At 43.0% G+C, this 21,303-nt stretch overlaps 3 protein-coding genes across 4 annotated transcripts in view; 2 read left to right on the top strand and 1 right to left on the bottom strand.

Moving 5' to 3' along the window:
* The window catches only part of slc5a2 (solute carrier family 5 member 2), a 10,667-nt gene extending 6,703 nt beyond the window's left edge, over positions 1 to 3,964 (top strand). Inside the window, exons 6-14 of one of the 2 annotated variants that reach the window (XM_013915557.1) lie at positions 17 to 97; positions 575 to 804; positions 1,548 to 1,683; positions 1,887 to 1,994; positions 2,092 to 2,242; positions 2,918 to 3,086; positions 3,176 to 3,391; positions 3,478 to 3,622; positions 3,706 to 3,964. In XM_013915557.1, coding sequence (XP_013771011.1) covers positions 17 to 97; positions 575 to 804; positions 1,548 to 1,683; positions 1,887 to 1,994; positions 2,092 to 2,242; positions 2,918 to 3,086; positions 3,176 to 3,391; positions 3,478 to 3,622; positions 3,706 to 3,911 — 1,442 coding nt within the window. In that variant the 3' untranslated portion in view covers positions 3,912 to 3,964. Of the gene's footprint in view, positions 1 to 16; positions 98 to 574; positions 805 to 1,547; positions 1,684 to 1,886; positions 1,995 to 2,091; positions 2,243 to 2,917; positions 3,087 to 3,175; positions 3,392 to 3,477; positions 3,623 to 3,696 lie in introns of both variants that reach the window. The other variant, XM_005751715.2, reaches the window with a different exon arrangement.
* A 1,331-nt stretch (positions 3,965 to 5,295) lies between these two features.
* Positions 5,296 to 15,164, bottom strand: fbxo46 (F-box protein 46). The gene is made up of 3 exons (XM_005751716.1): positions 14,708 to 15,164; positions 8,423 to 9,003; positions 5,296 to 8,290 (listed from the first exon to the last, which is right to left on the bottom strand). Exons 2-3 carry the CDS (start codon positions 8,888 to 8,890, stop codon positions 6,458 to 6,460), a joined length of 2,301 nt encoding a protein of 766 aa, XP_005751773.1. The 5' UTR covers positions 8,891 to 9,003; positions 14,708 to 15,164; the 3' UTR covers positions 5,296 to 6,457.
* A 3,014-nt stretch (positions 15,165 to 18,178) lies between these two features.
* The window catches only part of coq8b (coenzyme Q8B), a 19,784-nt gene continuing 16,659 nt past the window's right edge, over positions 18,179 to 21,303 (top strand). The window contains exons 1-4 of the mRNA XM_005751724.1: positions 18,179 to 18,327; positions 18,846 to 19,027; positions 19,606 to 19,765; positions 20,054 to 20,263. Of these exons, the coding sequence (XP_005751781.1) occupies position 18,327; positions 18,846 to 19,027; positions 19,606 to 19,765; positions 20,054 to 20,263 (553 nt within the window). The 5' untranslated portion in view covers positions 18,179 to 18,326. The remainder of the gene's footprint in view (positions 18,328 to 18,845; positions 19,028 to 19,605; positions 19,766 to 20,053; positions 20,264 to 21,303) is intronic.

A 21,303-nucleotide genomic window follows, 5' to 3' on the forward strand; every position in this document is an offset into this window, starting at 1 on the left:
GTGTGTGTCTTACCAGGTGGGCTGGCTGCGCTGATGTACACCGACACAGTTCAGACTTTTGTCATCATTGCTGGGGCCTTTGTCCTCACCGGCTTCTGTGAGTCCAATCTTTGCAGCACGACACAACACGCGGGTCACACCTGGGTCCCCAGCAGTTTTACAACAACAGGAAAGACGTTAACCAGGGTCTGCAATCATTGACTTCATTACAGTAGAGGTGTACAGTGTGCTGACAGTGCAGACATGCAACCCCACCACACCTTTCGCTGACTCTACAACCATTCTTTACAAAAACGTCTTGAAATCACAGTCTAGTACTGGTGTAGAATATTAACTAATCCTCTGAGCAGTTAGTGCTGCTTCAGCAGCTGACTCATGTCTTCAGTTAGGATATCAGTTTGACACAACAAGAGAGTTCTGGACTATTGCGCAGTAAAAACACAACACGCTTACACACACAAGCAAGAGTCCTGTTTGAGATTTTGGGAAATTGAGTGTGTTTTAAGCATCATCAGCCTTAGAGGGAGGGGTCCTAGCACAAATTATCCTCACGCTTTCTCCTTCTCACCTCTAGCATTTGCTAAAGTCGGGGGCTACAGCGCTCTGCTTAATAAATACAGCTCCGCCACGCCGCTTAATTTCACCTCCCTGGAACCCCACCGCTACAACATCTCCCCCCACTGCTACACCCCCAGAGCGGACGCCTTCAACCTGCTGAGAGACCCAGCTGCAGGGGACCTGCCCTGGCCCGGGGTGCTGATTGGGATTCCAATAGGGGGCATCTGGTACTGGTGTACAGATCAGGTGACTTTTATATCAGTGGAAGCACTTTGGTTTGGGGAGCTGGTATTAGCCAGGGAGTTCAGCCAGTTTCTAACAGCTTCAACTACCATAAAAGGTGAAATACAGCAACATATGTTGTCAGAGTTACAACTTTAAATGGCACGCTTTACCAGTATTAGTAATTTAGTTCTTAAAAATCAATAGTTAAAGACAAACTTTGTAGCCTTTCTCTCAACTTCTCTGTTTATGCAGTCAGCGGACACTACCGCTGACTCAGAGAGGCTTACTGCAGCTCACAGAAGAACCTACTTTGAACCTACTCTTTTATTCACAGTCTTATTCCCTTCCTGGCATTACCCCAAAGGGATTCATGTCTCCACCCAGAATCTTTCGCTTGTTAGTCGAATGTGTAAATCGCTACACTGTGGAGCCAGCTGCAGCGCACATACACTGCTGTAACTGTCTTTACGATACACTGAAGTCAAGCTGATAACCTGGTACAAGGGCGCCTGTCCTCAAGGAGGAGGAGGAGGAGGAGGAACCAATGGAGTGCAACAATACAGAAAAATAGTCTAGCTGGTGAAGGATGAAAGAAAAACACATTAGCAAACCAGTATTTCATTTGCCCCCCAGTAAAGCATCCTCACATGCTGTGTTACACTAATAAGGCCCATAAGATGCAGAATTACTGCATTAACAGTTGCTACTTTAAAGCAAATGTCTGAACCTTTAGGCACATATCGTTAGTCTGTGTCTTTCTCCAGGTGATTGTACAGCGGTGCCTCGCAGCTCGCAGCATCACAGACGTGAAGGCCGGCTGCATCATGTGCGGCTACCTCAAACTGCTGCCCATGTTCCTCATGGTGTTCCCCGGCATGATCAGCAGGATTCTCTACCCAGGTCTGTGGGCTACACTAGTATAGTGGCAGGTGCACACTGCATCCTTATGAACCTGCCTGGCTCTTTTGAGACCGAATCGTCAAAAGTGACTCATCTCAAATCCAAGACCATAATTCCATTAAGCTTTTTGAACTCTCGCTTGTAAGCTTGACTTGCTGTAGGCAGGTGATGTGTCTGAACGTTGTGTGTGTGTGTTTTTATAGATGAGGTTGGCTGTGTGGTCCCTGAACTCTGCAAGAACATTTGTGGGACTGAGGTGGGCTGCTCCAATATAGCTTATCCTAAACTGGTGATATCAATAATGCCGGATGGTAAGGACACAATTATTGGCTACATTTTAAAAAAAAAAAAAAGGTTATTTTTGCCTTACATGACCCCTGCTCTGCTTCCTGTCACGCTTTTGTCCAGGTTTGCGCGGTCTGATGCTGGCTGTGATGCTGGCTGCTCTCATGTCCTCTTTGGCCTCCATCTTTAACAGCAGCAGCACTTTGTTCACCATGGACATCTGGACCCGTATCAGACCACAGGCCACTGAGCGTGAGCTCATCGTCGTAGGCAGGTACAGTGCAGCATGCTTTCTGTAACACTCAATGTTACAGAAAACCAGCATAACCAAAGAGAGGTCCTTTTCTTGGACTCTGCTTGAGTAACCCTGCATTAGCCACAGTTAACATAATCGTATTTATCTTATACTGGACGGCCCTTGTGTTCATCACCCTAACCCTAGCTCCGTGTAGGCTAACTTGCTACTGATTAGCAGCCCCTCGTAAATTGAAGGTTTGGAGCCAGAGCAGCGTCCCTGAGATGATCGTTTTAAGAATATCTGCTCTTACTTTGCTCGTCAAAATGAACTAGGAGTAGAGAAATAACCAAAAAGAACTTGTTGCACACACACTGACCTTATTATTTGAAACTATGGCCATGTTTATTATTATTAACCTTTATTTTACCAGGAAAAGTCCCATTGAGATTAAAAACCTCTTTTTCAAGGGAGTCCTGGCCAAGAGGTGACAACATGTTTAATATGAACATCTAACACTGTAATAATGCGCATGTCAGAAACTTTTGTTAAATAACAAGCAGTAGAGTTTTAAAGAATTACACTTTGCTGAAGACGTCATACGAGAAGTTCTTCATTTCCTTTCCTAGGAAAGTAATATAAACAGCAGAGGTTTATAAAACTGAACTGATATGGACTGATTTACCAAACTCTCATATTTTCTCTGGTCTTTAGAGTCTGGGTTCTGTGTATTGTAGCTGTCAGTATCTGCTGGATCCCAGTGGTGCAGGCGGCACAGAGCGGTCAGCTGTTTGATTACATCCAGTCCGTCTCCAGCTATCTGGCTCCCCCTATCGCCGCCGTCTTCCTCCTGGCTGTGTTTGTTAAGAGGGTCAATGAAACGGTGAGACATCGTCTGCCAACATTACAGCGATGAAACACCAGGTGTAGTCACAGTTATATGACATAACACTCATCTTCCTCCACTTGCAGGGGGCCTTCTGGGGCCTGATTTGTGGTCTGCTGATGGGTTTGTGTCGGATGTTGCTTGAGTTCTGGTTTGGTACCGGCAGCTGTATTTTCCCCTCCAGCTGCCCTTACCTGGTGTGTGGGATCCATTACCTCCACTTTGCCATTATCCTCTTCTTCTGTACCTCAGCGCTTGTGTTGCTGGTGAGTTGCTGCAGCGAGCCAATAGATGACCAGCATGTAAGTGATTTACACAGGACTGATTCACTGAGGGCCAAAATAAGGCCTTATTTATCAAATGCTTATGACAAAAACATGCCTTCCAGCTTCATCGTCTGGTGTTCAGCCTTCGTCATTCCAAAGAGGAGAGAAAAGATCTGGACTGGGAGCAAGAGGAAAAAGGGAGGAGGGCCAGGAGAGAGGCCAGCAGGAGGATGAGGGAGAATAAAAGCGACGCAGGTAAGAAACAAAGTGAAATCGCAGTGATGGAGAAAAGCAGAACAAACACTCGCTAAAGCAGCTTACAAACTATTTCTCCCTTTCAGTGGCTGAAGAGGAAGAGCAGTCTGGGATCTGCCAACTTATCAAACGGTTCTTTGGCCAGGGTGGCAGTTCCTCCCCGACCAATGACGAAGAAGAACCTGAGGAACCGGTGCAGATGCCCGACATCAGTGAGGACCCAGTGTGGAAGAACGCAGTGGACGTCAACGCTCTCATCATGATGGCTGTAGCAGTTTTCATGTGGGGATACTATGCATGACAGAGTCCTTATGTTGCTTAATGAAGGTGGATTTTTAAATGTCAAGAAATAAATACAAGTGTTGCCATCTGTTGGCAAACTCTGGTCACTGCACTTAAGCTATTTTCTTTATTTTGAAGTAGTTCAAAGTAGGCGCACGTGCAAATATACAACCATGCTGCATTCTGACACAGCATGGTCCTTCTCTACTTTTGTCCAGTTTTAAAAAGCATATGTAATGCACAGTCTGAAAAATGCTTTATCAGGTTAAAATGCCATTACTGTATACGGTTACATCGTGATTCAATCACAGGTCGATCTCGAAAGGTGTGAAGATTGAATTCTAATAGAAGTTAACTCAATAAAGCCTAAAGATTTTTCTAACCTCTAAAACAGTCTCAAAAAAAAAAAAAAAAAAAAAAAATCAGTGGAAAGTTTGGAGTTGCTTTATACCACCCAACATGTGTGCTCATACTGTGCCCATCTTCATTCCCGTTTTTCCGTTAAAAGCAGTTTCAAGGGAAGGAAAAAGGTGGTTTGTATTGTGTCCAATAATCGAGTCGGCTCTAATATTACTCCATAAATAGGCAGGGACACAGATTGACTTGTAATCGTAACTTGGCTGTTGAGACACCACACAAACCAGGTAGTGATTCAGATTTCCAGTTTTAATCATCACTTCTGTTTTTATTTAAGCAGATATTTCCCATGAGCATTGTACACATCTGAAACCCACAGAGGTCTCCCATAACTATCCAACCACCTTCCCATCTCCATGCAGAGTTTCAGCATCATTCATCACATCAGTTCTTTAATGTCCAGTCTGTCAGCTTGTGGGGAGGGGGAGGGGGGGGGGTCTGGGAGTGTAAAAGCAAGAGAGAGAAAGGCGGAGGCTTTTTGTTTCCCCTCCCTAAGAATGGAGAGTCAGAGCAGTCACCAGGCACTGTTCATCTTACACTCCCACTCTAAGAGTTTTGGGTGGATCCAGAAGAGCTGAATGAAGCCTGTTGAGCATCTGAAATCTAGCCACTTACAGGGTCCTGTGCGACTCCCAATACTCTTGATCATCTGTGAGGTATCTGATGCCTCAGTCTCCTGCAGGGTGGGTAAGAGGTAGGGGGGCTTTTAAGGCTGGAAGCTGGTGTAGAGAGTTTCTGCGGCGTGTGGTAGTTGGTTTAACCCACTTCAAAGCATGAATGACAGCTTTGGCAAACACTGCCCTCTGCCAGATCGGAGGACGGAGGGGGTGGAAGAAAGGAAGAGAGCTAGGGGTTAAAACAAACATAGAATACTTAAAAATAAATCTTTGCAGGTTGAGTAGGGTGACAGACTGGTACAGGGAGAACTCAGTCCTCAAAATAAAAGCAAATACAACAGCAAACAATCGGAGACACACACACACACACACACACACACAAAACAGCAAAAGAAAACAAAAAAATAAAAACAAAAAAAACGGCAAACAACCAAGTCAATCAAACCATACAAAGTGACATCAGGCCTTTCCAAAGTGACATCAAGTTTCTCCCCCCCCCAATTCAATCCCCCTGAACTTAATCAGGTTCATCTCCCATGATTCTCTGTAAACCAGAAAGTTCTCAGTGGCTCCTCTTTATGGCTGGTCAGCAAGGTTAGGGTCCAATCTGAAACTATGACACGGCCCCAAAATCTCAGTCTCAGCCAGTGTGCAGAGACTGTGCCTGTAATTAACCAATGGCTATTTCAGAATTAACATCAGTGACACAGGCAATGATTTCAGCAGCATTATCAGGGGACTGATCGACGTGTACAACATTACAGCACATTCAGAAAATAGAAATGCATGGTGCAGGACAGGTACAAATGGCAACCTTGTACAACGGAAAAGAAAAAAAAAAAAATCAAGTTTGCTTTATACAATCACATTTCTATATTAATGCTGAACATTCCACCACTGAAAAGTTTTACATCTGTTGGACTCGGTACAGCTCATTCCTTGAAGCACCATTGTACAGCAAACATGGAAGTTTGTGATACGACACAGAAACATAGAACAAGTTCTGGGAATAATAATAATAATAATAATAATAATAATAATAATAAGCAGGCTCTAGGGCATTACATTTTTATGCGTCACTTTATTAATGCTAATCTCAATCAAATACACTGCAAAGTTTTCACATGTATTACCTAACAACCATGTGCAGAGTTAGACAAGAACCCGAATGATTAAGAGGCAGAAAAAGGGTTGAATAACAGCAGCAGTAGGGGACCCAACCCTGGTATGGAAACTTTTCAAAGTGACCACTCTGGAGCACAGTGGGGGAGAGAGGGATTCTGGAGGGCTTCAAAAAACAAAAACAAACAAGGCAAGGAGAGTGACACACCTCTCTTCCTTCTTTACCACTGAAATACCTCGTACTGAGGGCAGGTATGAGGAAGGAGTGCTGCAGCAAAGAAAAACAAAACAGTCCTGGAGTGCTGATCCTCTCTGTTCCTGTTTGTCCTCTGATCAGATGAGAGTGGGAAAGAAGGAGGTGCACAGAATGAGATGAGAGTTGGTATATGTGAGGTGTGCCCTTTCTTCTCTACCTAGCTTCCTCCCTTCTGTCTTCCCGCTTGGTGCGGATGGGTTGAGAGCCATCAGCAGGCTGCTGGACCCAGTTGTTATCATGGAGTCCAACACGGCAGCCTGGCGTGTCCTTATCTGTACGCCGGCAGCACATCCAGTAGGAACGTCCATAAGGCAGGTCATGGTGGTAAGGTTTGGGGTGCCAACGGCACAAAGAAACATCCCCGCGCTCATATTGTCGCTTACACTGCTTGCAGGGGTCATCTCTATAGAGAGGGTCTTGATTCCACCGTGAATCCACAGCCCGCACCCCATATGTCTCAATCAATACCTTGAAGTAGTGGCAGGTGCACTTAAGGGCTGCCAGCGAGCGCGTTGGCAGGTAGCTGAAGATGTTGACCATGATGTGGTCAGGGAGCAGTAGCATGTACTGTCGAGGTTCAAGGAGTCGCTGAATCTGAAAGCGGATCTCCAGGAAGTCATGGGAAACGTGACGGTAGAGGCGACACAGTGAAGGGTCTGAACAGTCTTCTCCAACGCTAGGAGAGTCTGGTCGGGTCGCCCGCTCCCCTGAGCCCACTGCCACCCCTGCCCCAGGACTGTTGTTGTTGGCGCAGTCCAAAGAGCACATTCCTGACCCACTGACAGGACCCGTTCCTTTTACATCCTCCTCCTCAGCCCGAGGGGGCTGAAGGAAAAAGAGCTGTCCAGGAGGGGGATCGTCACATGAGGGATCAGTAGAGTTTCCAACACCCCCACTGCCCCCTCCCCCATTAGGCATAGCAAAACATACAGTCTCCTCCTGCACATTCTCTGTACTGTCCTTGCCATAAAACACACACTGATCCACAGCACCTGTCACCACCACCTCCACATGGAAACCAGTCACTCGCTCCCTTCCTACACCTACAGCCTTCTTCTCCCCAGAAGAGAGCTCCTGGGTTGGGTCTGGGCTGCCACAGGCCGGCCTGTCAGGGTGATGGAGGTCTCCATCTGGTTTCGGGGTAGCAGTTGTGGCAGCAAGCAGCAGACTACTAGGGTCTCTTGATGAGGGACTGACAAGCTGGTATAGGTCACAGGTAATTTTCTCTTTGGCCCTGGCTGCTGCCTGATTACTCCCACCACCACAGCTCATAAACATACAGCGGGACCTGCCAGCTGGCTCCAGTTGAGACCGTGGGTCCAGATTTGACACTCTGAAAGCTATCCTAACCTCACCATGACTGTGGCTGGGGGGTGGAGGAGGTGTTACCGTACCAGACTCACCTCCTCTCCTACACTCCCTTCCCCTGTCTTGATTACAGGACTCTATTCCAGAACCAGGGCCCAGATGAAGCTGATTCTCCAGGTTCTGGGACTCAAAGTGCGCAATGGCCTGGGCAACCCTGAATGACTCCTGCTGCTGCTCCTCAAGCTGCTGGTCTGTCTGGATGGGAGACGACGACTTCTGGACCTCTTTGGAGGGTTGACCACTGGAACTGTCTGACACAAAAACCATAGGAGAGGGGTCTGACACTGTGCCCCGCAGGAGAGTGTGCTGGTGGTGGGTAAGGCCCGGGCTCTGTGTGGTAATAGAGGGCTGGTGGTGGTGTTGGTTACCATGAACACCCACAATCCCTTGAAGGGCCATGGCAGTCCTCTGCTCAACCAAGGCAACCATCTCTGCAACTGAAAGCAGGTCCGTTTCATTCACCCCTCCCAGCTGTGGTTCATCAGGGCTGGGAGGTGTAAGGGAGGGGTCATTGCTGAGAAGTGACTCTGAAGCTTGGGAGCGTGTTGGAGGGTCATAGGATGAACATCGCCTCCGCCTTTTGGCTTTACTGCAGTCAGTCGCCCAGTTACCTTTGACCTGTTTTTAAAAAATAAAAATAAATTTTTTTTTAGCTCTTTGTCTCAATTCTAACTAAAATATCTTACAAAAACAATTATATAACTACAAAATAAATAAATACAATACTTCTTTACGGTTTCACCTCCTTACCTTCATTGCACTGGGTCTAGGCTGTCCAGCTCCACTGAACTGGTGCGCAACAAAGAAGGCAATCTTCTCCTTGGTATTACCTGGCTTAATAACATACCAGGTGTCTAACAAAACACGGCCATCTTCCATCTGGGACCCAGAGGAGGGTGGTGTAGGAGGGGCTGAAGGAGGTTGAGTGGCTTGGTTCTGTGTGAGGGAGCTGGAGTCAAGCTCAGGTTCAGGTGGAGTGTTCTCTGAACCCACACCCTCCTCTTCTCCATTCTGCTCCTGCACCCCCACTATCATCCCTACATCTTCATTTCTGGCACCTGAAGAGGGCTCAGACTTGCAGAGGGAGGGGGACCCTGCCACACCACCACTACCTCCACCACTCCCCCCTGAGCCTGGATTCCTAGCTTTGTTCTGGGAGTAGGTGCCAAAGGGGCGTGGGCACCACAGCCGGATGTGGGAGAAGGTGTCTCGGTCCATCAGGATGCGGACCACCGTGGCATATCGGCATCTACACTGGCCAGCAAACACCCGGAGCTCTCATTGTCGGCTCCCTGTCCTAGAGCCAACCTGATGGGCGCTGGGCATACAACCTACAACAACAGGATAGAGGGAAAAGGAAGTAGAAGAGGAAAGAAGAAGAGAAAAAGTTAAACTGCAGTTCGCCAGTGTTCATCAGTGCTGAGATCAAGTCAGATAATCAATGGCCAACTAGGGCTGTCCTCAACAGCTGCTGTGAAGTATTCACAGAGTTCACATTCAGCGCCGCTAAACGGGTGAGAACAGAACAATCATCCTACTGCTGTTGGACTAATCACAACTGGTCTGCCTCCTACTCTGGCCAAACCTGATTAAGCGGTTACATTTGCTACTGTGCACCAAGATCATCTCACTTGCTTTGGAGCCTCTAAAATCGAATTAAAGGGATTCCATTTCAGGTTTGGGGTCTGTGGCCTGCAGATGAAAGGGATGAAAGACAGAACACAAAAGAGCCAAATGGACGCTCCTCTCTCTCCCCCGCTCCCTCTGCATCTCCAGGCTTCAAAGAGGGCTTAATAGAAGGCAAAACAGGGAGGAGCATGCAGGCATATGATGGATCTATTTTTAGCAAACAGCAGAGAAGGCGGGTTAGTAGTGAAACTGTTGTAGTCCTTTTCCCTGTCCTCACCCTTTTCTCCCTGCCAAGGAGCGTATGCTGCAGGCTAAGAGGGAAAGCCTTTAGTCCACCCAGCATGCTTTGCATCAGCAGCTATGCCAGCTGTATGGACTGCCAGGAACGTGCCGGCACACTTAAAGAACAAGTGTTTGGCACACTGCTAACCTGAAAGTGTCCATGACATCTGAGAAAAGCTTGAATAATTACACCTCATCTGTCAGTCGTAAGCAATATGTTTAAACTGTTAAAGCAGACCTGACTGTAACCACAGAAATACAGATGTAAAAACTGACCACCCACCCCAGCTTAAATGTAGTTTGAATCATGTTTGATTCGTTCATGGCAATATTTTGTTAAAAACGACTGTCAGACTATGTTGACGGGGACATCCTGACCCCTATATAAATTATGTGAAGACTCTAAAGCACTGCATTAGGGCTGCCACGATTAGTCGACTAGTCATGATTACGTCGACTATTAAAATCGTCAACGACGTTTGAAGCTTTGTAAGATCCAAAAAGACGCAAGAATAAGTAGGATTTAAGAGTAATAACGATATATAAGAGCAGACGCAATAAGCTGTACGTTTTACGCCCAATGGACGCAGGATCTGATTAGTCGACTAATCGCAAAAATAATCTGCGACTAGTTGACTATCAAAATAATCGTTTGTGACAGCCCTACACTGCATGAGAAGTTTTTACAGCCATGGCACGATGAGACAACAGCAGTAACAACTGCTCGCTGTGTTGAACACCATGTTGACATGTCTAGTTGTCATACTATAAATGATATCAACAACTGAGCACTCTCTTGCTTCTTGTGTGGCGTGTCTGCTCAGATCTCACTCCAGTGAGGTTTTCACAAAAAGCAGTTTTGTTTATCTGTAATTAACTTCGTGTTTAACTTTTGATTGACTGCTACAGTACCCGTTTGGTGCTGAAGTTCATCTACGTCATACACTGTTCTCCTGAGGTTGCATCCACCCTTTTTCATTCAGTTATGATTAATGTTTCTTGCAATTTCCTCCACCCATTCTTAGAAAAGGGTGACAGGGGACATTATTCTACTACAGGCCATAATAAATATTCCCAGATAGAACAAGTTGGCACTGTGCAAAAGCTGGTGATCATCTATGTATTGTAATCCCAACTGCTAAGGAGAAATGGCCATGTAAGTTCATACAGGGTGTGTTTTAATGGATCACATAAACTAGAGTGGTTGGCAGTTCTCAAACCTACCTTGGCTGATAACACAGCTAATTGAAGACCTGTTTACTGTATGACTGTTTTTTACCAAACCCTGCTTTCCATTTTCGTTGGTTGTGCCTCTCGTCTGACACACTGGATGGGTGGTGCTTTGTACATTTGGACTAATGGAATATAGCTCAGAGAGGTGCAAAAACCAAACACCACCCACACAGTGTGGTGAACCAATTCAAACGCTTCCTCTATAATCACACAGCAACAACACGGCTAAGAGCTGAGATTATACTGTTGTGAGGAATATAAAAAAAAAAAAAAAAAAAAAACCAACCAACCCCTTTTCCCGCCCCCCCCCAACAACCCCTAAAAAAGGCCGATAAAAGCCTTTAATCCTGGCCCCCCTTTTAACCAATTCCCCCCCCCCAATCCCAACGCAAACAAACCAACCTTCAAAACCTAACGGAAGGCAAAAAAAGAGGGGTCAGAAGAGAGAATGCCTGCCCACAGCAGCAATCTATTATGAAGTCTCTCACACGCAACACATCAGCCACTTTAAACTGCAGACCAGACTTTATAACACCTACATTCCTGTAAATATAAAAATGGCAAATAAAAAATAAAAATCTAAAAACATTTTTTAAATACAAAAAACCCCACACACAACCAACAAAAACAAAAAACAGTCACATTTTTATTTTTGTATTTTCCTTGTACTTTCCTACCTATAAGGAAACTAACAAAAAACAGAATTAAAAGAAGGTTGGAGAAAACCCTCTTTCTCTATTCGTGGATGTGTTGGCACTGGCAAAGAACAAAACTGCTCAGTTCTATGAAAATCTGGCAAGCAGTGGGACTCAGCCAGGTTGCTCCTCTGGGTTTTAGCAAGTCTATTCTTTTACTTCCTGCTCTCTGTATTCACTCACTGTATTCTCCGTTTCCATAAAGCTTAACAGGCAGCTCCACTGATATTGCATAACTCCTTGCATCTGTTGTCAGATGACTGACTAATAGTACATCAGAACACGAATGCAACCAGACAGCCCAGGTGAACAGCAATTTCCAGTCTGTGTATGCTAAATAAGTATACATTTAAATGACAACGCATTAGTTGTTTGACCAGTTTAACTCTTCCTTTAAGGAGACATCATAGAGATATGAAGGTGATTCATTTCGTTATGACGGTGATTTAGTCAATTATGAAACTCTGAAGTTAACCTGTCATCTTAACTATTCCAGGGGTGTAACAATTGTGACACAAACTGCAAATGACACACTGCATCGTATTTCAACATCCTCAAATGATCATGCCCCATGATTATTGCCCTTCTGAGTCTACATTTGTGTTATTAAGCCACATTACAGTGCACTGCAGTACAATGCAGAACACTCATAAAAATTGATTCACAACTCAACTATGAGTATGCACAAAGAAAAGAACTTACACATTTATTCTGTTATGCTGTGGATCAAGATGTAAAAATGTATAAATCTCAAATGTTATTGGCTGTGCTATACACCTATTTTTAGCTTTAAAAGTAGTCTTTTTGCCACACTACTAATGAGAGGCAAAAGCACATCAGTTTATACAAGAAAAGCACACCAATATATACTGCTGCAGCTATTTATAGCACTCACTACAAGCCATCCTCAATAATTATCACCACCACAAGAATAAGAAGCAGCAGCAGCAGCTGTCTAATAAACCTAAATTCACAATATGTTATTTGTAATATTTGTAATGAACTTTGTGAATAGCAAGTTGTATGTTGGTTTATTTAGCCATGTTTGTAAAAACTAACAGTGATAAATATGATGATTAAAAATTAATCTTAAAATCAGTTTGCTCAAAACAAACAAACAAACAAATGTATATGCGTGGACTTGTGTATACTTGAGGTCTGCACATAAAGAGTATGTGTGAGAGAAGGTGTACTCCTGTTTTGTTTTTATACATCAAGGCCTAGACAAAGCTGGAGATTAATTTCTCTTTCAGTTATAATATTTTGTACTAGACTGACCAGCAATTGAAAGTTATTCCCTATTCATTAGAGCCAGTTGCTGCGAATAAAAGCTTGGTTTTACGCATCCTGTAACAAACTAATCCCTCCAAACCTGTCCCAACAAATGTAGCGACTGATACCACCAATTTATTTAACTGTGCGTTTACATACACAAACTGCCAAATAAACAAAAAAGAATAAAAACAACAATAATGACTTAGCGCATGTAGAAAGTACACACCGAACTCCACAGCCTAGATGCAAACACCACGTATGACATGGACAATATGAGCTACTGCCCCATCTCATGCAATGATGGTGCTACTGAAGCCTACTGAAGAAATGTCAACTACACAACTGCAAAAGCAAGTGTTTTACACAATATAGCTCCACACAACACATATAAAAAGGTATTTATTTGCTCGCAAAATCCTGCTGTTAGAACAAATTTGAAGGTTTGACCTTTTACATCAAAACTCCATTTCTGCTGGAGGGACTCATTTCCCTATACAAATGAAGAGCAGTTTCACTCTCACCAGGTGAGCACAGTTCTGAACACACAGTGTACTACATCCCTGTAAACTCTAATTTAAGGTTTAACGAGGCGGATTAGCAGATGCTGAACCAAAGCATTTAACTTAAGATGCTGTTGCTGTTTTTCCCTTTAAGACTGTCAGCTCCTGGTCTAAAGCCATCTTTGCAAAGAAGTCAGCCTGAATAACACTGAGTGAGAGTAACTCAAACTCCTTCCAACCACCCTCCAGCTCTCCCGCTCTCTTTTTCACAGCATTTCAGCCAGACGGGCAAAAGCTGACGAATGATGGGACCCAAGCATGCCAAAAAGCCTTAGCTCAATCTCCCTCCCTGCATGAAGACAATGCAACAGACGAGCAGCCAGCAGGCCAGCTTTGCTGCAAACTGTCAACACAACAATAGGGCAGAGCGCACTGCTCCAGCAGTCTGCCCAGGAACATTACGTGAGAGCAGGCTTTCTGTCTGGACACCTGGGGAGTGTGGCTGAGTAGACTGCAGGACTCACTGCGTCTGTGTGTGTCTGCACGTTTGTGCTGAAACATCACAAATTAGACTGTGATGCAAGTTTTGATTCAATCACAAAGGCCACTGTGTCAACAGTGTTATCCAACTGAACATCTGAAAGGAGGAGGGCAAATCAAACACTCGCAAACAAAATCACATCAAACTGAACTCCGTGTAAGATTGACTTTTTAAAATAGAGTATTAAGCTACAGTCACAAAAACAGATTTCCTTTAGACTTCTTCATATGGGCTTATAAACAAACAACATTATACGAAAGAGAAGTTTATTTTATTTTCTATCGCAGTGCATACATCTAGATATTTGTGCCACGGAGTATTTAGTCTTCGCTCTCGGAGGCCTGCAGGTTATCCCTTACCTTTCCTAGTTGTGTTTAAGGTAACCAAACAACTCCGAAAACTAGCTGAAATACTGCCAACCTCTCCACACTCTCAACCAACAAGTGTGGCATCACAAAACACCATCCAGAAACAAATACTCTTATTTGTTGTTGTTATTATTGTAATCATTTGATGCTCGTTATCATCTCAATGTCTTTGGGAATCCAGTAGCTGGCTGAGCAAGTAGCAAACAGTTAGCTTACACAGCGGCATAGTAACGTAAAAATTCCCATCACCTTATTGGCCAAGTTTCCAACACTTTAATAATTAACATAACCTAACGTCGAGGGTAACCTAAAAAATCTTCTACAGACTTGAATACTTCATATAGATTATTAATCAGTAGTCGCACATAGCAAACAGGTCGGTTAGTAGCTACCAAGGTTGCTAGCTGAATAGCACAACTTACCTGCATAATAACATGACAGCGCTTGCTAGCAAGCTACGATTTTTTTTTTACAAAAAGACCCCGAGCGTTGTATTTTGGCAGCTGGCTTACCTCAGTGGTTTTAACTGAAGCAGACAACCTTCTTAACCAACAGGCTGTCGATGACAAGTGTCTCCTCGCTGAATTTCGCTCCAACCAGTCTGTCTGGTCAAATGCAGGTGACACGAGTTAACTATCCGTGTCCACGTAGCTAAGCTAGCTCACTCGCAGGCTAACGTCGTCATTAGCCAGCAGCTACTTTCTATTTATCAACCTTGTCTTAGTAGTGGCAGCCAACGAGGATGGCGTGCTTGTCAGCTCTCTGGACACAGTCTAGCTGACTGTAGGCCTTGTTAGGAATATCAACAGCCGCTCGACCACTATCTATTTAGAAGTGACACAAGCTTTTACGGTATGTTCTCGGGGATACCAAAATAATCAGTGTCAAAACGGCGAGATGAGGAAGGCCATCTTGTTGACAAGCAGCTGCATAAGACCCGCAGCCAATAGCGATGCAGAGTCGGTGGTGTGCCCATATATGGCGTATGCACAGCTCCCTCCCTCTGCCGCCCCCTGCACCCCCCGCTCCATCCACGCTCTCTACACTGGACCACACTGTAAAAACGCAACATCAAAAGGTCACTGTGTCAAAGACAGGTGGGAAAATCCATATAGGCACATTTCCACTCATTCCACACCAGCGTTCACCGTGACGAGCACTCTGCACCTTTTCTATACTTTCTGTGACTTAATATGTCCAAATCAGCATTTTTTATTTTTTGGCTAGGTAATCATTTGCATATTGTCATATCTTCTACAATTTGTTTGTATTTGTTTTTTTAAAATTTCCATTGTGGAAGTCCTCCTGCTGTTATCCGACACATCTCATTGTTCACAATCATGTTCCGCAAGCTGAAATCAACAATGTTGTGCCAAATTGACTGAATTGTTTCCATTTTTATACCCAGTTTCCAACACTGTCTTGTGCCGCAGTGACCCAGTTTGGTTACAGGGATCATTAAAGTTTCATTTTATCTTCCAAAAGCTGTAGGTGTGTCCAAGTAAATAAAACTCACAGCAGCACTGGCTGTTACTCACTACTATATTTAAATACTCTCACACACCCATAATGCACACACATAATTAAATGCTGTCTCTGATAAATATAGATTGTGTATTATAGTGGTCAGTATCTTTTGCACATTTGCTTTTCAGAAACAGCTGTGTAAAAGCCTCCAGCAGCACCGTGTCAGTCCAGCAGAGGGCTAGATGCCGCAGCTTTATGTGTGCATAAATGTCAGCATCTTTTTTGCTTATGTCATCACTATCAATGTTAAAAAACAAAAACAAAAAAACAACTATGCTTTGACTTAATCTGTGCTATACTGCTTGTTGGGCCAAGTATCTGGTAACCTACTTGGAAACATTGGAAAACACTGTTTAAAGACATACTGGTGTTTTGATGATATGGTTTATGGTACTGTTTACCCCCGGGATCAAATCTTTCATAAATGTTCAGCTTAGTTGAGATCTGGTGACTGCACAGGCTGTATCATATGATTTCCATGATTTTCACACTCATCAAACCATTCAGAGACTTTTCAGGTCCTATGGATTGGGGCACTGTCGTTCTATTGGGCCAGAAATGTTGCATCACAGGTCTATTCAAAGCAGCTTTATATAAATTTTCAGTGACCTTTCTATCTTAATTCAATTACTTTCAATTCAATTATATTTATATAGCACCAAACAACAAGTACTTGGCAACAGTGGGACGGAAAAACTCCCATTTATAACAAGGAGAAAACTCTGGCAAAACCAGACTCAGGTTGAGTCAGCCATCAGCCACAACTGTTTGGGGTGATGGGTTAGGTCTCAGTCTCGGTGGACCAGTAGAACCATATCATGCCAGTATCATATATGTGACAGCATCCAGTGACATACCAGCGTGTAACTTAAACTGTAACTCATCAGGTAGTAGAACTATCCATAAAATATCCATATCTATAAAAAGAACCAATTGTTTGTTATTTAAAGTTAATCAGTGGTAACAGTTTTTATTGTATTATTGTGCAGTGATTAGGGATGTTTTTGTTTTGTTAAGATAGTAAACACTGAGTAATTTAAGCATAAAAAAGTGCCAAACTCAAGGGATTAACCAGTGTTGTGTCTAGACATAGCAGACAATTTAGCAAATAAGCAATTTTAAATCATATCTTTAGATACTTTATTACAAGCAGTCTGCAAAAAACACTACTAGTTTTAGTTGAATCTATGAAAAATGAAAGATAATACAGTTTGACAGGCATAATATAGCGTGTGATGCCAACAAAGTGCAGAAACATCCAAAGAAGAGCTTTGAATGTCCTTCAAGGAGCCTGGAGAACTATTCCTGAAGACTAAAGACATTCTGTTCAGACTGTGTTGAAGAATAAAGGTGATCATGTCAAATATTGGCTTTCAAACTCATTAGAATTGTACAGTCTTTTTTTGGCTTATAGTCATTTATTTTTGGACATATTTCAATAATCCACTACACCTATTTCTCACGATCTGCAATTTTGTTTACCAGCCTGGATCAGGACCATAGTTAAAACATTTAACTTTTAATCATTTTTATTAATTATACAGATCTAGTTAATACAGAGCATAAAGTTTTACTGCCCAGCAATTTCATAAAATGTGCAATAACTCTCAGTGTCAGCCTAATAACAGCTGTCACAGCAGCTCCACTTGATCAATAGACCACCCATAATTACAGCAGGAACATTTTCTATATCCATAATGTAACGTCAGATTTTTCATTGGATTCCCTTTTTTCTGTGTAAAATAGAAATGCTGGTTGTAAGAAAAAAATAAATAAATAAATAACAAAAAAACATAAAAGTGGTGACACAAGAGGGATCATGAGGCCCATGGGAATTCTGTCATAAATAAATACCAAAATGAAAACTAGCTGAAAAACCCCCCAAATGATTCACACTGCAGAAAGACCTTCTCTCTGCATTTACACGCATGAAGAGACCTGACTGCCCCATAGCAGTACTGTATGTCAGCCTCACGGAAGGACAAAATTCAACCATAAAGTAATGACTGATGTCTAAATAAATGCAGTCTGGTTACAGTAATAAATATGTTTCATTCTAAAGAATAGTAGAAGTGAAAAACAATGTGTTGAACATCTTTAAGTTGATATTTGAAAAAGTGAAGAAGTATATACATATATGTGTAAAAGGTCAGTATATTATGGCAGATAATGGTGAGGCAGGTGCAAACAGACAAAAGGACAAATACTTTGAACAAAATCTCTCAACTTTACCTGAATTTTATAAATGAAAAGAAAACGTCTGCGTATTAATTCAATTCTCCGGTTTGGTAACCATAACTACACGCATGACACCCCTGCTTCTCATTGGTAGCTGCTCCGCTCAGTCCCGCCTAATACGGTTTGTAATTGGACAGACTGTTCAGATACAACCTTCCTATAGGCTGGCGTTCTGCACTACCATTCGTTAAACGAATACGCTTCCCGTCTTTCTTCACGCCTATTCACCCTGTGATTGGTTCGCAGTCAAGTTAGTCAAATTTTAACTTCCGGGTGTCGACTCGTTGCAAAATAGATCATTCCACTCTGCACTCGTGGAAGTGGGCAGCCACTGAGATAAACCTGGAAAAATAGCGATAGGAAAAAAGTGAGTTACTTAATTTGGGAACATTATTTTGTTTTCATTCAGCACTTCTCCGTATACCTGTTGTTAACTTGGGTCTAATTTAGATACCGTTAGCTAGCTAGTCTGCGAGTTACACAACCTGGATAACACCAGGAGCTAACTTAATAGCTAGTTGACATTCCCAGTTGGATGCATATGTCGTTTTCTTTAATTCTGACATTTCTTGCAAACATACTTTGCCTATATGTGGTGTGGCTTACATTTAGGAGGCTACACGTGACACCTCCCTCTTATAAAATGAGCAGGTGTGCATATTCAAGGTTAAACGGGGTGATGATCATCTTGCAGTTTTTGCCCAGAACTATTTCTTTTACATTTATATCTGAGGTCTCAAACGTCTACATTTTCTATAAATTATCAATTTTAGAGTATGGTGTGTGTGTTTGCTGTTTTGTATGCTGGCATTTTCCTGTATTGTCACTCAAACGTCTCATAACCTGTAACTTGAGTCCTCCTCTCTCCCTCCTCTGTGTTTGAAGTGATGCTGTCAGAAGTCCTGAAGGTGCTGCGAGGAGCTGGTAAAGTGGGCTCTTCACTGGTCTCCACTCAAAGCGAGCAGCTCCAATTAATGGCCTGCAACTCTTCCCTGGGAGCAGGGGTCAAAGTTGCTCAGGATGTGGTAGAAGCACTGGTTGGCACATTTATGGGTGGCAGCAGTCAGGTGAATTTAACTGAAAAATAAGCAGAAAGTAAAAAATAAGCTCTAAATGCAAAACAAGTCATACATAAAAGGAGCCATTAATGTCATAATTAAAAAACAAATAAACAAAACACTCTGTTCTTTGCTTGTCTTGAAAACAGCTGATTTAATCCCATTTAGTTAAAGGTTGCTGCCTGCTTCAATCTGTGTGTAGCGGAAGAGGCAGACATATAGGTACTCACATTTTTGTGAGACTGTTCACTGACATTTCTGTATTCCCAAACCTTTTACTTCTGAAGGGGTAGATAAAAGTGCCAAACTCTTAACCTAACCTGAACCTGATTATAAGCAAAAGTTCTAACCTATACAACATTTCATCTGACAGGCTAAAACTTGACATGTCATTGTATATTTTTTGTCTTGTTACCTGTAAATAATGACTTCAGTCACTTACTGATGCTCTTTTAAATGAGAGAGGGCTGCAAACCCACAATCTGCAAATTATAGCTACAAAAACTTGGATTACACTGCTCCCTAAACCGGCACTACAATAGTTCACTCAGCAATTTCTTTTTGTGTGTGTGTGTGTGTTTGTGCAGCAGCAGCAGTCAGTACAGGAGGATGTGTTTCCGGATGCGGAGGGCTGGGAGAATATGGACCCTGAAGAAGCAGCCAAATGGGCTGTGGGGTCCCATTTCCCCCCTGCTGAAGGGGAGCACAGCCAAACAGAAACGGGACCTGCAGCACAGATGCACACAGGTATTACTGAGTGTTTATCGAATATTGGATGCACTAACAGAGGTTTACGGTAAGAATATAGAAATGGTATTGTTTGGTTTCCAGCATTGCTCCTTTTTATCCAGAATGTTTGCCTCAACAAATATAAAGAAACCATTTATTTAGGTACTGGTCTTTTTAAGTTTAACAAATACACATTTTAAAAAAAGAAAATAGCATCCTTAAGGCCTCCATACCACGTGGCGTGTATATTTCAGCCAGTTATTGGCCCTTAAGTATTGTATTTTTTTTTTCTTCTCTCTGCATTAGGGGTATCTCCTAAATCAGGAATGGCAGGAGGCGGCGCAGGCTGGCCTGGGCAGGGTGCTCGCTTCCTTCACAACACCTCGGCCCTCCACCGGTACTACTTCCAGAGCAGGTCTCGCCACAACACTGTTGTAGCCAAGCTCACACCTGAGGACATCAAGAAAGCCCGGGAGGCAAAGCAGGCATTGGCCAAACCTGTCAAACAGAAGGTTGGTTTGAGGACGCCCGTGTGCAAATAGTCAGGTCCAAAAGGTTTTGAACAATGAAAAGTTTTGTGGTTTTGCCTCTGTACACCACCACAATGGAATTAAACCAAATGATAAGAGTGTGACTGAGCTGCAGACGTTCAGCTTTAATTCATTGGGTTTAATAAAAGTGTTATATAGTCCTGCACGATTACTTTAGTGGCTCCTAAAAATATTTTTATTTCATTGTCAGATAAGCATAACTCTGCTTTTACAATCATGTTGTGTGACATTCCTGCTAATGTAAAAATCTTGGCATCAATATAAAATGGTCCTCATTTACCTAAACTGAATGCTCCTCTTAGAAGGCAAATCAAACAAATTTATTAAAAAATGGTACCAAAACAGAACACAAAATCAAATTAACAGGGCTCTGCCTTTATTTTTGCATTGTGTTCTGATCCTTTTCATTAACACTTCATTGCTTAACACTTCATCAAACCTAAAAGAAAAACTTAAATGTATTGAATGAACTGACCAGCTCAGCAATAACAAAAAGGCCCAAAAAACCCCAGAAGACAACTAAATGGTCAACGTCACATCGTCTAACTAAGTTGAGGCACACCTCGACCCTTGTGGACGTATGCTTATCATCATCAAAGTCTACAGTCTAAAGATGCCTTGATGGATGGAAGTGCAGAGGGTTTACAATATGGTGCTGTGTGTGCTCTGATCAGATTCAACCAAATGTCTTGACCCAAAGCAAACTGCAGAAGCTACCAAGAGCTTCCCGATGCAGATTGTTCAATGACCATCTCATCCCAACCCATTAGAACAGCGTTTCAATTATCAAATACAAAAATGAATTCATAGAGACCCACAAACAAACAGCAACTGGATTCAGCTGCAATAAAGGCCCGACAGAGCAAGTAAGGAAACACAGCATTTGGTGATGTCCATGGATTCTAGGCTTCAGGCAGTTGTGTACTACAAAAAATTTTCATCCAAATATTCAAAAGAATCCATATATTCTGGATGGTCTTTATTATGTTTGTCCTGTTATGTTTG

This window comes from Pundamilia nyererei, unplaced genomic scaffold (assembly GCF_000239375.1).
Source record: "Pundamilia nyererei isolate P.nyererei 1_Seehausen unplaced genomic scaffold, PunNye1.0 scaffold00323, whole genome shotgun sequence".
Lineage (NCBI taxonomy): Eukaryota > Metazoa > Chordata > Actinopteri > Cichliformes > Cichlidae > Pundamilia > Pundamilia nyererei.